We start from the raw sequence: 15,484 nt of genomic DNA on the forward strand, positions 1-15,484 counted from the left end.
CTCAAACCCTTGTTTTAGCACTCAGCACACGGCTTGCATATATGTCTTCCTCCGTTAGTTGTATTATACCTCCTGAGGGTGCAGAGATGTCAGTCTTACTCTTTTATCTTCACCCAGCATAAGGCCTGGCACATCTGATATTTTCTCTAAGTATTTATTGAATTAAGAAAATTGGTTTTTGCTATAGTTCAGTGATTAAAATTGGATTCCAAAATTACAATGCTGACGGGTTTTCTTTTTCTCTCCCCCTTCTAGGAAGAAATGTTTACTATTTGGCGATGAGAAGCAGTGAAAACTGACCTCATACTGGTATACAAACACTATGGGACCTGACAGTCTTGCTGCATGGGCAACCGGCCCCCACTAATAATGTGGGGACGCCATCAGGTCCACTGGAAAACACTAATCTGATCTTGGAAGTGGCTGATTGTGGCAGGATGTGTCGACGATGATGATGGCAAGAAAGCAAGATGTCCGCATTCCCACCTACAACATCAGTGTGGTGGGATTGTCTGGGACCGAGAAGGAGAAGGGCCAATGTGGCATTGGGAAGTCTTGTCTGTGCAACCGCTTCGTGCGCCCGAGTGCTGATGAGTTTCACTTGGACCATACCTCTGTCCTCAGCACCAGTGACTTTGGTGGGCGAGTGGTCAATAATGACCACTTTCTCTATTGGGGAGAAGTTAGCCGTTCCCTGGAGGATTGTGTGGAATGTAAGATGCACATTGTGGAGCAGACGGAGTTCATCGATGATCAGACTTTTCAACCTCATCGAAGCACGGCCCTGCAGCCCTATATTAAGAGAGCTGCTGCAACCAAGCTCGCGTCAGCTGAAAAACTCATGTACTTTTGCACTGACCAGCTGGGGCTGGAGCAGGACTTTGAGCAGAAACAAATGCCAGATGGAAAGCTGCTGATTGATGGTTTTCTTCTTGGTATTGACGTTAGCAGGGGCATGAATAGGAACTTTGATGACCAGCTCAAGTTTGTGTCCAATCTCTACAATCAGCTTGCAAAAACAAAAAAGCCCATAGTGGTGGTCCTGACTAAGTGTGATGAGGGTGTGGAGCGGTACATTAGAGATGCACATACTTTTGCCTTAAGCAAAAAGAACCTCCAGGTTGTGGAGACCTCAGCAAGATCCAATGTAAATGTGGACTTGGCTTTCAGCACCTTAGTGCAACTCATTGATAAAAGTCGGGGAAAGACAAAAATCATTCCTTATTTTGAGGCTCTCAAGCAGCAGAGTCAGCAGATAGCTACGGCAAAAGACAAGTATGAGTGGCTGGTGAGTCGTATTGTGAAGAACCATAACGAGAACTGGCTGAGTGTCAGCCGAAAGATGCAGGCCTCTCCTGAGTACCAGGACTATGTCTATCTGGAAGGGACTCAGAAAGCCAAGAAGCTATTTCTCCAGCACATCCACCGCCTCAAGCACGAGCACATTGAGCGCAGGAGGAAGCTGTACCTGGCAGCCCTGCCGTTAGCTTTTGAAGCTCTTATCCCCAATCTAGATGAAATAGACCACCTAAGCTGCATAAAAACCAAAAAGCTCTTGGAGACCAAGCCAGAATTCCTGAAGTGGTTTGTCGTGCTTGAAGAGACACCGTGGGATGCTACCAGCCACATTGACAACATGGAGAATGAACGGATTCCCTTTGACTTGATGGATACCGTCCCTGCCGAGCAGCTCTACGAGGCCCACTTAGAGAAGCTGCGGAATGAGAGGAAAAGAGCCGAGATGAGAAGGGCATTTAAAGAAAATCTGGAGACCTCTCCCTTCATAACTCCTGGAAAGCCTTGGGAAGAGGCCCGTAGTTTTATTATGAATGAAGATTTCTACCAGTGGCTGGAAGAATCTGTATACATGGATATTTATGGCAAACACCAAAAGCAAATTATAGACAAAGCAAAGGAAGAGTTTCAGGAGCTGCTTTTGGAATATTCAGAATTGTTTTATGAGCTGGAGCTGGATGCTAAGCCCAGCAAGGAGAAGATGGGTGTCATTCAGGATGTTCTGGGGGAGGAACAGCGATTTAAAGCGTTACAGAAGCTCCAAGCGGAGCGTGATGCCCTTATCCTGAAGCACATTCATTTTGTGTATCACCCAACCAAGGAAACGTGCCCTAGCTGCCCAGCTTGTGTGGATGCTAAGATAGAGCACTTGATTAGCTCTCGGTTTATCCGACCATCTGACCGGAATCAGAAAAATTCACTCTCTGACCCCAACATTGATAGGATCAACTTGGTTATCTTGGGCAAAGATGGCCTCGCACGTGAGTTGGCCAATGAGATTCGAGCTCTTTGTACAAATGATGACAAGTATGTGATAGATGGTAAAATGTATGAGCTTTCCCTAAGGCCAATAGAAGGGAATGTCAGGCTTCCTGTGAACTCTTTCCAGACGCCAACATTTCAGCCCCATGGCTGTCTCTGCCTTTACAATTCAAAGGAATCTCTGTCCTATGTGGTGGAGAGTATAGAGAAGAGTAGAGAGTCCACACTTGGCAGGCGAGATAATCATTTAGTCCATCTCCCCCTGACGTTAATCTTGGTTAACAAGAGAGGAGATACCAGTGGAGAGACCCTGCATAGCTTAATACAACAAGGTCAGCAGATTGCCAGCAAACTGCAGTGTGTCTTTCTTGACCCTGCTTCTGCTGGCATCGGTTATGGACGCAACATTAATGAAAAGCAAATCAGTCAAGTTTTGAAAGGACTCCTGGACTCCAAGCGTAACTTAAACCTGGTCAGTTCTACTGCTAGCATCAAAGATCTGGCTGATGTTGACCTGCGAATTGTCATGTGTTTGATGTGTGGGGATCCTTTCAGTGCAGATGACATACTCTTTCCTGTCCTTCAGTCCCAAACCTGTAAGTCTTCCCATTGTGGAAGCAGCAGCTCTGTTTTACTTGAACTACCAATCGGACTCCACAAGAGGCGCATTGAACTGTCTATTCTTTCGTACCATTCCTCATTTAGCATCAGAAAAAGCCGGTTGGTCCATGGGTACATTGTTTTTTATTCAGCCAAACGTAAGGCCTCCTTGGCTATGTTACGTGCCTTTCTTTGTGAAGTGCAGGATATTATCCCCATTCAGCTGGTCGCGCTCACTGACGGCGCCGTAGATGTCCTGGACAATGACTTAAGTCGGGAACAGCTGAGTGAGGGGGAGGAGATTGCTCAAGAAATCGATGGAAGGTTCACAAGCATCCCCTGTAGCCAACCCCAGCATAAACTTGAGATCTTCCACCCATTTTTTAAAGATGTGGTGGATAAAAAGAACATAATTGAGGCTACTCATATGTACGATAACGCTGCCGAGGCCTGTAGCACCACGGAAGAGGTGTTTAACTCCCCCCGAGCGGGCTCTCCACTCTGCAACTCAAACCTGCAGGATTCGGAAGAGGATATTGAGCCCCCTTCTTACAGCTTGTTTCGAGAAGACACATCACTGCCCTCTCTGTCCAAAGACCATTCTAAGCTCTCTATGGAACTGGAGGGAAATGATGGGCTGTCTTTCATCATGAGTAATTTTGAGAGTAAACTGAACAACAAAGTACCTCCACCAGTCAAACCAAAGCCTCCTGTCCATTTTGATATTACGAAGGGGGATCTGTCTTATTTAGACCAAGGCCATAGAGATGGACAGAGGAAGTCTGTGTCTTCTAGCACCTGGCTACCTCCGGATGGGTTCGATCCTTCTGATTATGCTGAACCCATGGATGCTGTGGTCAAGCCAAGGAATGAAGAAGAAAACATATACTCAGTGCCCCATGATAGCACCCAAGGCAAAATCATCACCATTCGGAATATCAACAAAGCCCAGTCCAATGGTAGTGGCAATGGCTCTGACAGTGAAATGGACACCAGCTCTCTGGAGCGAGGCCGCAAGGTCTCCATCGTGAGCAAGCCAGTGCTATATAGGACGAGATGCAGCCGGCTAGGGAGGTTTGCCAGTTACCGAACCAGCTTCAGTGTGGGGAGCGATGATGAGCTGGGGCCCATCCGGAAGAAAGAGGAGGATCAGGCATCTCAAGGTTACAAAGGGGACAATGCCGTCATTCCCTATGAGACAGACGAAGACCCAAGGAGGAGGAATATTCTTCGCAGTCTGAGGAGGAACACTAAGGTAAGACATGAGTTTAGGAATGAGTCACAGCAGTGGCTCACACAGTGTCTTGGTGAGAACTGATTGATGAAGATGATGGTGGTGATTTTCAAGGACAGCTTATTCTGGTAAAAAAGAAATTGGTCTGTGTGTGTATTTACTCTCTGACTTAGCATAAAGTAAGCAGTGTCTCAGATTGCTACTACTGGCAGCTCACAGGTAGTAAGGACCTTAGATAGACAGCTTGAGTTTGACTTTTCTTTGTCCAAAACAATAGTTAGGTAATTACCAAAATGAGTAGATCGTGTGGAACTTGTCGGTATCCTGACAAGTAGCCAAGCTAGTGACGATATGCTTACTCTTCCTTTACGTAAACACCAGAATCTAAAATTGCATGCTTCAGTCTCTAACTACTAAACAAACATTTCACCCATATGACTCGTAAAAGCTCCTCCTTCCCCTCACTGACCCGTAAAGGTTGCTGCATTTTATTTTCCTTTTTTAATATTTTACTTATTTGAGAGAGAGAGCACACAAGCAGGGGGTTGGGAGTAGGGGCAGAGGGAGAGGGAGAAACAGACTCCCCGCTGAGCAGGGAGCCCGATGCAGGGCTCGATCCCTGTACCCTGAGATCGTGACCTGAGTCAAAGGCAGACACTTAACTGAGCCCCAGGTTGCTGCATTTTAGATTAGGAAAAATTGGATGATTATTTTGTTTGCACACAAATCAATGACAGGTCTTAGGTACATAAATGAAAAGTAAGAACCTTGCCACTCCGAGTTATAAACCTGTCCCATACACACGAAATAATAAACCTGTCCCATATTTGTAAAATTGGAGTGCCCTCCGGGTGCATTATTTTAAGTGAGATGCTGCTGCTATCAGTGAGGGCTTCAGATTTGATTTAGGGACCAAAACGGGATGGGCAGAAAGTAAGCTGCACACATTAACAGTGTCAGACCTGCCATCAGTTGTAGGGGAAACAGTCCCAAATGCAACAGCAGATAAAGCCTCTTTATCTTGTGTAGAATTGCAGTGTACAGAGTAGAGTGCCCTGTCCCCTTAGGCTTTAGGCTTTGAGACAGAACAGGTATTTCCCAACTTTTTCCTTTTTCCCCCTATTTAGAGTAGAGGGAAATGCTCTGTTTTTCAGAGAAAGACATCTTGTGAGACCTGACAACAGGACCGTGTTACATGATAGCCCACAACCAGCCTTGGGATACATAGAATGATTTTTCTGCATTGAAAGCTTTTCCTCCTCTCCTGACCATGAAACAGCAGAGAACAAAGTGACTTGTCTGAAAACGTTTCAGGAAACTGTGGAAGAAAGCTTGCCAAAAGCTTGTGTTATTACAAGACATACTAAATCAGAAGGATCTGGAGTCCAAGCTGTTTTAAGAGTTGACGATTCTGTCGTAAAAGATCACCTGGAGGCTAGTTCTGCAGGTTAAAAGGGCCCTCGGAGATGGAGGAACATGGTGCCATGGCCCTCACAAGGAGAACGTATCACTCTATGTTCCCTGATAGCATACACCGTGCTTTCCAATCACCATTGGCTGGAGCTTCCAGAATTTTCTTACCTGTGTGGTTTCAGAAAGGGCAGGGCGGTATCATGTGCTGTGTTCCCCTCCCCCTCTGAACTGGACATTAGTAAATATCATGGGCATTTGATTTCCCCTGGTTTTGTTTTTCCACTTGGATTCCTTCATTTGCCTTCAGTATTTTGTTCTGCAAGGGTTAGTAGTGGGCAGATCCACGGAAAACAGTTCTCATTTAGGAAGTCAGAAAGTAGCCTCACCTGCCTCCTAGTATTTCCTCAAAGCTCCTCTGTTTAACAATACTGGAATCCAAACATTTTGAACGTTTTGACTTTCTTCTCTTCCTCCTCCACTCCTGATGAAGACTGTTACCAGAATAGCTTATCTAAATGCTGACAGTCTTAATTTGTGGGGGTGTTTGCACACCTGGGAATTAGGAAGGTGGCATAATAGCACACTGAATTATAACTAATTTTCTGGCTTCTAGCTACATTTTTAATACTTGTTGAAGATAATGCTTTTAAGACACATTCCCAAACAAGCCATGTTTTAAAGAGCACACATGGTAGGCTCAGCAGAAAACAGCTGGTGTCCATGTTTTTAAAGAGCCACTTCCTAACGTAGAATTTCCTTACACTGGGTGGCTGGGTCAGCACACAAGAAGTGATCGACTTCCCGTCTGTTAGTTATGTGGGCCACACCTCTTCAAGTCAAATAAAAATGATACCTCTGGCCCAAGAGCAATAGCGTGCCAGAAGTCAGTTCAGGAGTATCCTTTGGAAAGTGTGAGTAAAAGGTGAAATTGTCTTTTCCTGCCTTGGAAAATGGTGCTTTGAAATGAGTGTAGCTGCTTTGTCATCCTAATGCAGAGATAAGCAGAGCCTGTGTTCTCTTCCCCATTGGGGCAAACCTCCTATTAAAATCGCTGCCTTAAGAAAGCAGACTGACACTTGCTTTACTGGAAAAGCAAGATACCATGGGGCAGAGAATGCCAAGGCAATCCCTACGTGGGGGATTTGGCCTTTGATTTTTACTGGCATGACAAAGCAATATAGTATTTATTTGAAGTGAGGGGAGAGCCAGTTAGTAATGGAAGACACACTTAGTGCTTCCTACATGCCGGACACCACTGGGAAATAGCACAGATCCTTCTTGCCCAGACTGGAGCTCCCGGTTGAGGTGGCAAGACCTATACAACTACTGAAAATAGGTGGTGTGCCCAGGGGGCACTGTGTTGGGCAGAATGGAAATCCCAGGCCGGGGACCTGGGACAGTTAAGGAGCACAGTGTGTGGAGTGCTGAGCGGCTGGGGTTCTCGGAAGGGGTGGGGGGGGCGCCCCTAAAGTCCAATCCCAGCTCCTCCGCCCCCTCACTGGGACTGGGGGCACGTGATTCACCTCCATATCCCTTAGGCAAAAAGGGAGAACACAGCAGCACCTTCCTCATGGGGTTGTGAGAAATGGAGTGAGGTCACGCACATGAGACACCAAGCAGGCTGCATCCTGGACAGGTGTTAGGGGTTGCAGTGTTGTTATTTAATGAGACCTCGAAGAGTGAGGAGTGAGTAGGACTGAAGCCGGAGAGGTAAGGAAATGCCTGAAGGTAAAAATGTGCGTGTTGTATTCAAGGAGAGGAGAGTGCTGGTCTGGTCTAGCTGAGGGCTTGGGGGACCAACATTGTCCCTCCCTTTTGTGTAAGTTTTAACCCTGTGTGTTACTTAGCTGCTTTCTCAGTACTTACCCTAGCAACAGCCCTAACAACAACAACAAAAAGCTATGCTCTGGGTACCAATGTGATGTGGAGAAAGAGAAATTGCCCGGCTCCCTTGGCTGATTTGCTAGATTAGCTCTTTACTGTAAAATTGGAGTTGGAGTGTGAGGGAATCGCTTTCATTTCTGTTAATGAAAGTGCAGACTGTAAAGCTGACTGTCATTCTGGGTCCTTTTCCCAGCTGAACCATTTAGCAAACCACCCTCATAGTGGGAGCCTTCCGCACTCAGCTGAATGAAATTGAAAATCTACGATTGCAGTGGGGCCCGTGAATAGATGCTTTGTCTGTAAAGAGTTGTTGTTGCACATGGTCTCTGTCTCTCAGTACCATGCGTTTGCAAAGATGAGATCAGGACCGGCAGGGTCTTATTTTAAAACCAAAAAAACAGGCTGGGGAATCTTGCTCCACAAAATGTGCCTTTTGGGTAAGCTCGGATTGCTGCATTTAGTGTGACCACGGATTTAAAGAGAAGACATTATTGGCTATTCACCCTTCTATCTGATGTGCCCTTATCTTTGTGTTTAAAAAAAAAAAAAAGACAAAACAGAATGATGAAGAAAATCTTTCACTCACTGTAGCTACCACATGACAAGACAACCTATTGAAAAGCAAACCAATTCAATCACGCATTGTTTGGTCTATAAGGCACCAAGTAACCAGTTTGACAGTTTGTGTCTCCCCCTCACCACCCCCCCCCCCCAGTGAATTGGCTTATTTCACTGGATTCAGTGAATCGGCTGGTTGTTGTGGCTTTGTGTGGTGGACACAGCTCTCATTTTGTGAGGCCTAGAACGGAGTTAAAGTTTCTAGCGTGAATAAAAACCAGCTGGGGAATTGGACTGCTAGCTCCCCAGGGAGGGATGTTGCATTTTGACAGACAAGCTGAATGGTATGAAATATGAGCTCTTTGCAACCTGCTCGGGAAAGACTCAGTGTGTGCTTCAGAAAAGGCTAGTCCGACTCAATGAACTGTAAGGCCAAATAAATACTGTGGTCTTAAAAATGGGGTGGGGGTGCCTACTTGACCTTGGATTTTCTGATTCCTGAAAGAATCGTTATCTTTTCAAAGAAGTGCTTTTGCTCCAAAAGCATATGCTCATCCATTCATTTTTGGAAAGAAACGTTCAATGCACATGCGTTTAGTGAGCACCTGTGCACCTGGCTTTATGCTGAGTACCGTGTGTGTGGTGGTTGTGTTTATCTAGTTTACCGGACGGTGGATTTTAAACATGTGCTGACATGCATTTGGATACTACCAGAGGTGCAGGGTACTAAGGCATTGTTGAGCAAGCGTTTTTAACTTCAGCAAGGATAGCTGGGAAAGTTCCTCAAGGAAACAGTTTCTGAACTGAGACTTACAGGGTGAGGAGGACAGAGGCAGTGAGTGAAGATGGAGGTTGGGGAGAAAACAGTATGGAACGTGGAGCTGGGACGCGGGGCGGGGGGGGACTTGAAAGAAACCTAGAGGGGCTACTGCAGAGAGTGAGGGCTGCGAATACCACGGGAAGGGTCTCGTGCTTCCCGCAGTGTACCGCATTCTTACTCCATGCCAGGTCCAGTACCCGGTGTTGTCCCGTTGCCACCGCCCCCGTTAGTGTAGTTACTAAATAGAGGAGCGGAGATTTTTGAATTTGCTCTTCTGACTTCCACTTGCAGTGGGTTTCGAGGGTCCAGCCTGCAAGAAAGATGGTGGTATTCAATAGACAGGCACACGTTTGGACCACTCAGTCAATCTAGTTAATTTGTTCATTTCAGACAAAGGACTGTGATTATTATCTTAAAAAAAAATCCATTTCCCCACACTGCCCCCTAAGAATGGCCTGATGCTGTTTCTGGCTTCAGAGTCTAGTTGACTAGAGGACAAAAAAGGGATGGAGACACTGAAATAGCAACTGGAACTTTGAGAAATTGTTTTGAACTGGTGTCACGCATTTTCTCAGTTTATTTTAAGCCTGAAGAGCTGCTGTAGTGTGTTTTTGGTGACAAAAATAGGCTAGCTTTAACTATGGGTCTTAGCTTATAGCACACCTGTTCTTTAAAAAAAAATTACAATAGGCAACGCAAATCTATTTTTCAAAGAGAAGAGAATTGCTCTGATCATCACTAAACTACTTTGTTCTCGTCCACCACCTAGCGATACCGAAATATCTTGGTAGAGACCCAAATTATTTCAGCCGGAGTGAAGAATCACCTCTGTTTCCATAGAGAAAGGTCTTTTGAATGCATTTTATTCAGTATTTGAGAGGAGACAAGCAGATAAAAACTGACCTATAACTCTTGCGAAGTCCAAATCCAGTGAGTGTTGGATCAGGCAGGATGTGTGTTAAAGAATTTCCTAGATCTAGTGGGCCCTCCTTTCTAGTGAGTCTCCTGTCGCACTGGCCGTTCAGTCTGAGACAGTGGCAGGGACTGACCCAGATTCACCAGACTTCACATGTTTCTAGAGCAAAAAGCTGTGGTCTCACTGTATTTGGGGCCTGTAAGGGGATGACACGCCTTTCTTTTCCCATCATGGCAGAGGATTAGGGATGCTAGGAAGGCAGAGACTTTATGCTACTTCCTGTTCTATCCCTAAATAATGATGCTCAAGCTGGTGGGTGACCGGGTCATAATACTGACTGCCAGCGTGAAGGAGCCCAAGTCTAGTAAGCGTTTGTGCTTTCAAAGCCAACTTTGCCGGAGAGAACAAATCCACCCTCAGGTTTTCTCTTAAACTTGAGCTTAGCTTTTTTTCAGAGCCAGAAGGGGGAGCACCAGTTAACCAAGAATACATTTGGGGCATGAGTGAGGAACTTTTTTTTTTTTTTTTAAGATTTTATTTATTTATTCGACAGAGAGAGACAGCGAGCGAGAGAGAGTACACAAGCAGGGGAAGTGGGAGAGGAAGAAGCAGGCTCATAGCGGAGGAGCCTGATGTGGGGCTCGATCCCATAACGCTGGGATCACACCCTGAGCCGAAGGCAGACGCTTAACCGCTGTGCCACCCAGGCGCCCCATGAGTGAGGAACTTGATTGAAAAGGTTCTTTTGAAGTTCTGTTGGAAATTATGAGAGAATCGTTCTAATAGGAAAGCTGTAATGTTGAATATAGAATGCAAGAAGGTACTTTGGGGAAAACCTATAGTAATGTAGTGTTATGGGATCTTTTGGTTTTTCTGACTCCTACCACTTACATTGAGTCCAGGGCCTCCCACTACACAACTTGGCAAACCGTGTGTGTGTATGTGTGTGTGTGTGTGTCTCTAGGGCTTTGTTAGAAATCACTCTAGAGAGGGAGAGTTGTCCTCATACAGAGGACGCTGTCCCTATTCCAGACCACATTCAGTATATGGCATTTGTACTTTCTTTGAAGATTTCATTTATTTATTTAGTTAGTTAGTTATTAGAGAGAGATCACGAGCGGTGGGGGGAAGGGTAAAGGGAGAAGCAGACTCCCCACTGAGCAGGGAGCCTGATGCGTGACTTGATCCCAGGACCCTGGGATCATGACCCGAGCCACCCAGGTGCCCTGGCATTTTTCCTTTAAAAAAAAAAAAAAAATCCAACAGCCTGCGTTCTGTTTTTTATTTCCTTTATCAGATAGGTTACCAAGCATTTAAAAGACTGTGCTAGGTGGTAAAACTATAGTGATCATATTTTCTGACTCTAAAATCTGGATAAGTAATTTTATATGTATTGAGGGTATTTTATAGAGACCAGGAGAGAATATTTGAGGTTGTCAGCTTAGGGTCACTAAATGACTACCTGCTATTCCCACAGAAGATAGAATCTTCTTCATCCGGAAAGAATGGCTGACCTCTCCATTGGAACTGTGAGAGACTCTCATTTTCTTTGTGGCTCGGTTGTTACTCATCTGATATCTAAATCAGCTTGGTTTGCTAGGGATATATGTCTTTTACTGATTAGATTGTAAGTTCGTTGAGGGCGAGAGATGACTTTGGTCCTGGTGTTAGCTCTGCTGCTAGTTTGCTATGTGACCATGGGCAAAATTCATTAAAAATGAAAAATACTAAGTAAGATCCTTGCTCTCTAGGAACTGAGTCCAGTAGGAACATATTTGTATGTGTACATAAATGACTATCCTTTATTCAGTGGCCGCACAGTGATATAGGGAATTGATCACCTCAGCTGGTTTTTTTAAAAGAGAGTCTGGGATGTACTGTCAGTATGAATAAGACCTTCTGAGCCTCGCCTCCTCACTTCTTCAGGACAGCAGCACTATGTTAGGAGAAGAAGAAGCCTCTGTACGTACAGAGATAGTCCTCATCTCAGCTAAACTCGAAAAAAATATAAAGAAGTATTGGCCCTGTGCATTATTGGAAACTGTTTTTGTTCAGGAAATTTATTGAGTGCCTACTGGATGTCAGGTCCTGGAACCCAGTCATCTGGCAGCCTGATAGAAAGGGCCCTACTCTGGGCTGCTTCTCATTCTTTGGCTGGCATTCTAACCTTTTTCTTGCCCCTGTGGACTCGGAGTGGCTGTGGAGTGGGCTTACCACCCCACAGGCAGGTGACAGATGTTTTCCTAGTCCGCCAAGTTGGGAGTTTCCCTTGATGCTCTTTCCTTGTTTCAAAATTCAAGGGGCCGGTGGCAAATTCCAGTCACTGTTTCTTTGCAGTGCCACACTGGTGTAAACTATTGGTTCATTTCTTTGTTTCCTTTGCCACCTGGGTATTATCAAGACTAAGAATCAGGCATGTTTTTAAGGAAATTGAAATAAAGAACAATGGACTGTGTTACTCATTCAAATAACGTATCTATCCAAAAGGACAAGAAGAAGGTGGTTCAAACTGACCCAGTCCTTTGTTTTTGTCATGACATTTCAGCATAGAGATCACGTAGGGCAGAGAGGGGCTTTGGTGTTCATGGATCACTAATCACTAGCCTCTGGATCCTGGCTCTCTCGGCGCTGGGTGTGAATCTCTTTGAGCCTGTTTTCTCGTATAAAATGGTGCTAATAACCCTTACCTAGAAGATGGTTGTGAGGTTTCAGATAATTGTGCAGAGCACCTAGCAATGTCTTGCACATGGCCACTCCTAATTAATCCCCATTTTCCTTTTTTGACCCAGTCAAACTCTAAGCTTAGAGCCACAGATGTGTAGATGATTCTCAGGGCTTGGTTTCCTCTGGCTAGATGCCTTTTTCAATTCAGCCTGCTATGTGAGTGCCCTCAAAAGAAGATTGATGTTGGGATGGTATTACTTTCTCCTCTCCAAGGGCCTGCTGCTCTGAGTGCCTCAGGGACTCCATAATGAGTGACCCATGTCTGACCGGGGACTGAGACAGCTGGCAGGCCACTCACAAGAGTGGCGTTTCCATCTGACATGTGCCCAGTAACCCTTCAGGTGCCTGATGTGTTGCTTGTTACAGCAGCAATCTTGCCCACCTCTTGGCGTGCACCGCAAAGTCTGATTTCTTTACTAGAAAGGTTTAGAATTAGTTGTACAAGAATTCCCATCCTAATTTTGTGACACCCTACAGAGCCTTCAGTTACTTCTCAGGAGGTGTTTTGACATCCGGTAAACCATAGTTTGTTTAAATCTGAGAGAGAGAATCCGTGTCATTTAGCAAGGGGAGTTGGTGCTGTTGCCACAGCGTACTCTCCATTCCCGCGCTTTAAAACTAGATCTCGGGTTCTTTGGGGTGAGAGGGATGAGGGCAGTTGTCAGATTTAAGCCATCCATCGAGTGGCAGAATCTCCTTGACGATGGGTGCGGCAGGCAGTGTGCAGCCTCTGCTTTGAGTATTTACGGAGCAGTCCCTTCCTTTTTCAACAGCTGGGGATTTTGTTTTTTAAATTTTTCTTTATATTGGCCAAAATTGTCTAACTATGTTCTCCTCATCTCTCCCAACATAACCCTTTGGAACCATATAAAATGATCTCTGTCAATGAGACAGTCCTGTAGCTATTCCACATAACTGTCATAGTGCTCTCCTCTTTCCTTTCCAGCTTACAGATCCCTGGTGTTTTATGTGAGTGGGTCTTTATTACCTTAGAAATTCTCCAGCTTGTCCGTCTTAATCATTGATTCTGTTGTTTATTCATTCTTCCTCTCCCAGGACCTTGCAGAGGAAGACAGTGAATCACAGTGGTTAAGAGCACAGGTTTTGGAGTCAGAACTGAGCTGGGCAAGTGACTGAATTTTTTTAGTACTCAGCTTCTTCGTCTGTAAAATGGGGTTCTTAAAACCCACACGCACAGAAGTATAAGGAAATGTGATGTTAAAATTGATTGTTTACTCGAACTCTGGTTAGAAGGCTTTATGGTGATTAGAAAAGCTGCTTCCTTGAAGCTTCTCTTAAAGTGCGTTTTTTTAATTCCTTAACAGTTTATTGGGAAGCATCAGTTTTACTGAGGAACAGTGCTGTTGTGTTAGTTTTGACAAGCAAATTTTGCGGGGTTGAGATTGATAAAAAGGATGTCGCTGGAATCCAAATGGGCTTCCTTGTATATTCTGATTCTGGAACTAAAAATTTAAACTACATGGCATTTTTGGGGCGCCTGGGTGGCTCAGTCGTTAAGCATCTGCCTTCAGCTCAGGTCATGATCCCAGGGTCCTGGGATCCGAGTCCCTAGTCGGGCTCCCTGCTCAGCTGGAAGCCTGCTTCTCCCTCTCCCTCTCCCCCTGCTTGTGTTCCCTCTCTCGCTGTGTCTCTCTCTGTCAAATAAATAAAATCTTTAAATAAATAAATAAACTACCTGGCATTTTTAAGGGAGAGCATAGCTTGACTCATGGTTATCCGGTTGCAGCAATGTGTGACTACAGAAGCACTCCCGCCTCTCTTCCCTCGAATTATTGGATGGCTGCTGTATGCTAGGCCCTGAGCCAGGTCCCGCACATTTCACCCTCAGACCCCCTTGTGAGGAGGTGCTGTCCCTGAGATGCTAAGTCACTTAGCCAGAGTCATGGGACTTGTCTGTCAGGATTCAAACCCAGGTCTGTTAAGATGTCAACCCTTAAATTCTTGATGTTGTACTTCATATAAGTAGAAGATGCCCGAGAGAGAGTCTAGATTGGTTCAATTACCTTGTGTAAAGATACATCATAAATCATTCATTTGCTTTTCCTTACTTCTTTGGCGAAAAGTCTAGGTCAGAGCCTAGAGATAGCGGCCGTCACTCGCTGCAACCTGAGAGGCTGTGTGGCTGATTTTATGAGGAGTGGGACAGGGACAGGGGTGGGCTTTGGGGAGGGCATGGTTCTTTGGGACCCCAAGATCCGTTCACATTTCATTAGAGTCTTCCTGGCTGAATCAGTTAGCAGGCTCTATGAAGATTGGGTTGTCTTTGCCTTTGGGTGGTCATTACAGGTAATGTCAGCCCCCAACCCAAATGGGTTTGTTCCTTCTTTCATGTACATTTTATTCTCAGCTGTTCTTTTTTTTGCCACTTGTTTGCACAGGAAGTCCTCAAAGAATCTCAGACTAAACAGGAAGTGATTTGTTCCCATATAAATAGAGGTACCAAAAGGAATGAGGATGGGCAGGATAAGGAAGGGGGAATGGTTGACCCTGACCTAGAAGCTAGTTAGTTGTCCCCTTTAGTGGATTTTATACAAAGATCCCCTAAATACTGTTTAAAAACTTTATTTACTTGAGAGCTCGTGCGCGCACAAGCAGGGGAGGGGCAGTGGGAGAGGGGAAGCAGACTCCCCTCTGAGTGCAAAGCCTGCTGTGGGGCTCAATCCCACAACCCCAAGACTGCAACCCGAGCTGAAGTCAAGAGTCCGATGGCGAACTGACTGAGCCACCCAGGAGCTCCATCCCTAAATACTTTTAAGTATATAGGTTGTGTACCTTTGTAATAAATCTGCCCTTCTAATTTGGTCTTGTTAATTTGGAAATAAAACCAAATTGCTGGAGCTACACCTGAGTCCATTTACCTTGATCCTCTTTGGTTGCTCTCCTCCTTAGTAGATATTTTACCAAAAGGCCAAAATTTCAGGTGTAGGCTTTTAGGAAATTTAGCATTTGTTTAGAGCATTTTGTCTGCATGTGAGCTTCAAAATAAAAGGATTGAATAATTTTGGAGCAGAGTATCTCAGTAGTGTTTATGAGCATG

The 15,484-nt window shown here is 45.2% G+C and overlaps 1 protein-coding gene across 1 annotated transcript in view; it reads left to right on the top strand.

Annotated features, from left to right (window-relative positions):
* Positions 1–15,484, top strand: part of ARHGAP35 (Rho GTPase activating protein 35) — a 118,684-nt gene that overhangs the window by 40,802 nt on the left and 62,398 nt on the right. Inside the window, exon 2 of the mRNA XM_045772276.2 lies at positions 256–4,132. Coding sequence (XP_045628232.1) covers positions 449–4,132 — 3,684 coding nt within the window. The 5' untranslated portion in view covers positions 256–448. The remainder of the gene's footprint in view (positions 1–255; positions 4,133–15,484) is intronic.

This window comes from Ursus americanus, chromosome 21 (genome assembly GCF_024610735.1).
Source record: "Ursus americanus isolate L20-20 chromosome 21, mUrsAme1.1.p, whole genome shotgun sequence".
NCBI classification, from domain to species: domain Eukaryota; kingdom Metazoa; phylum Chordata; class Mammalia; order Carnivora; family Ursidae; genus Ursus; species Ursus americanus.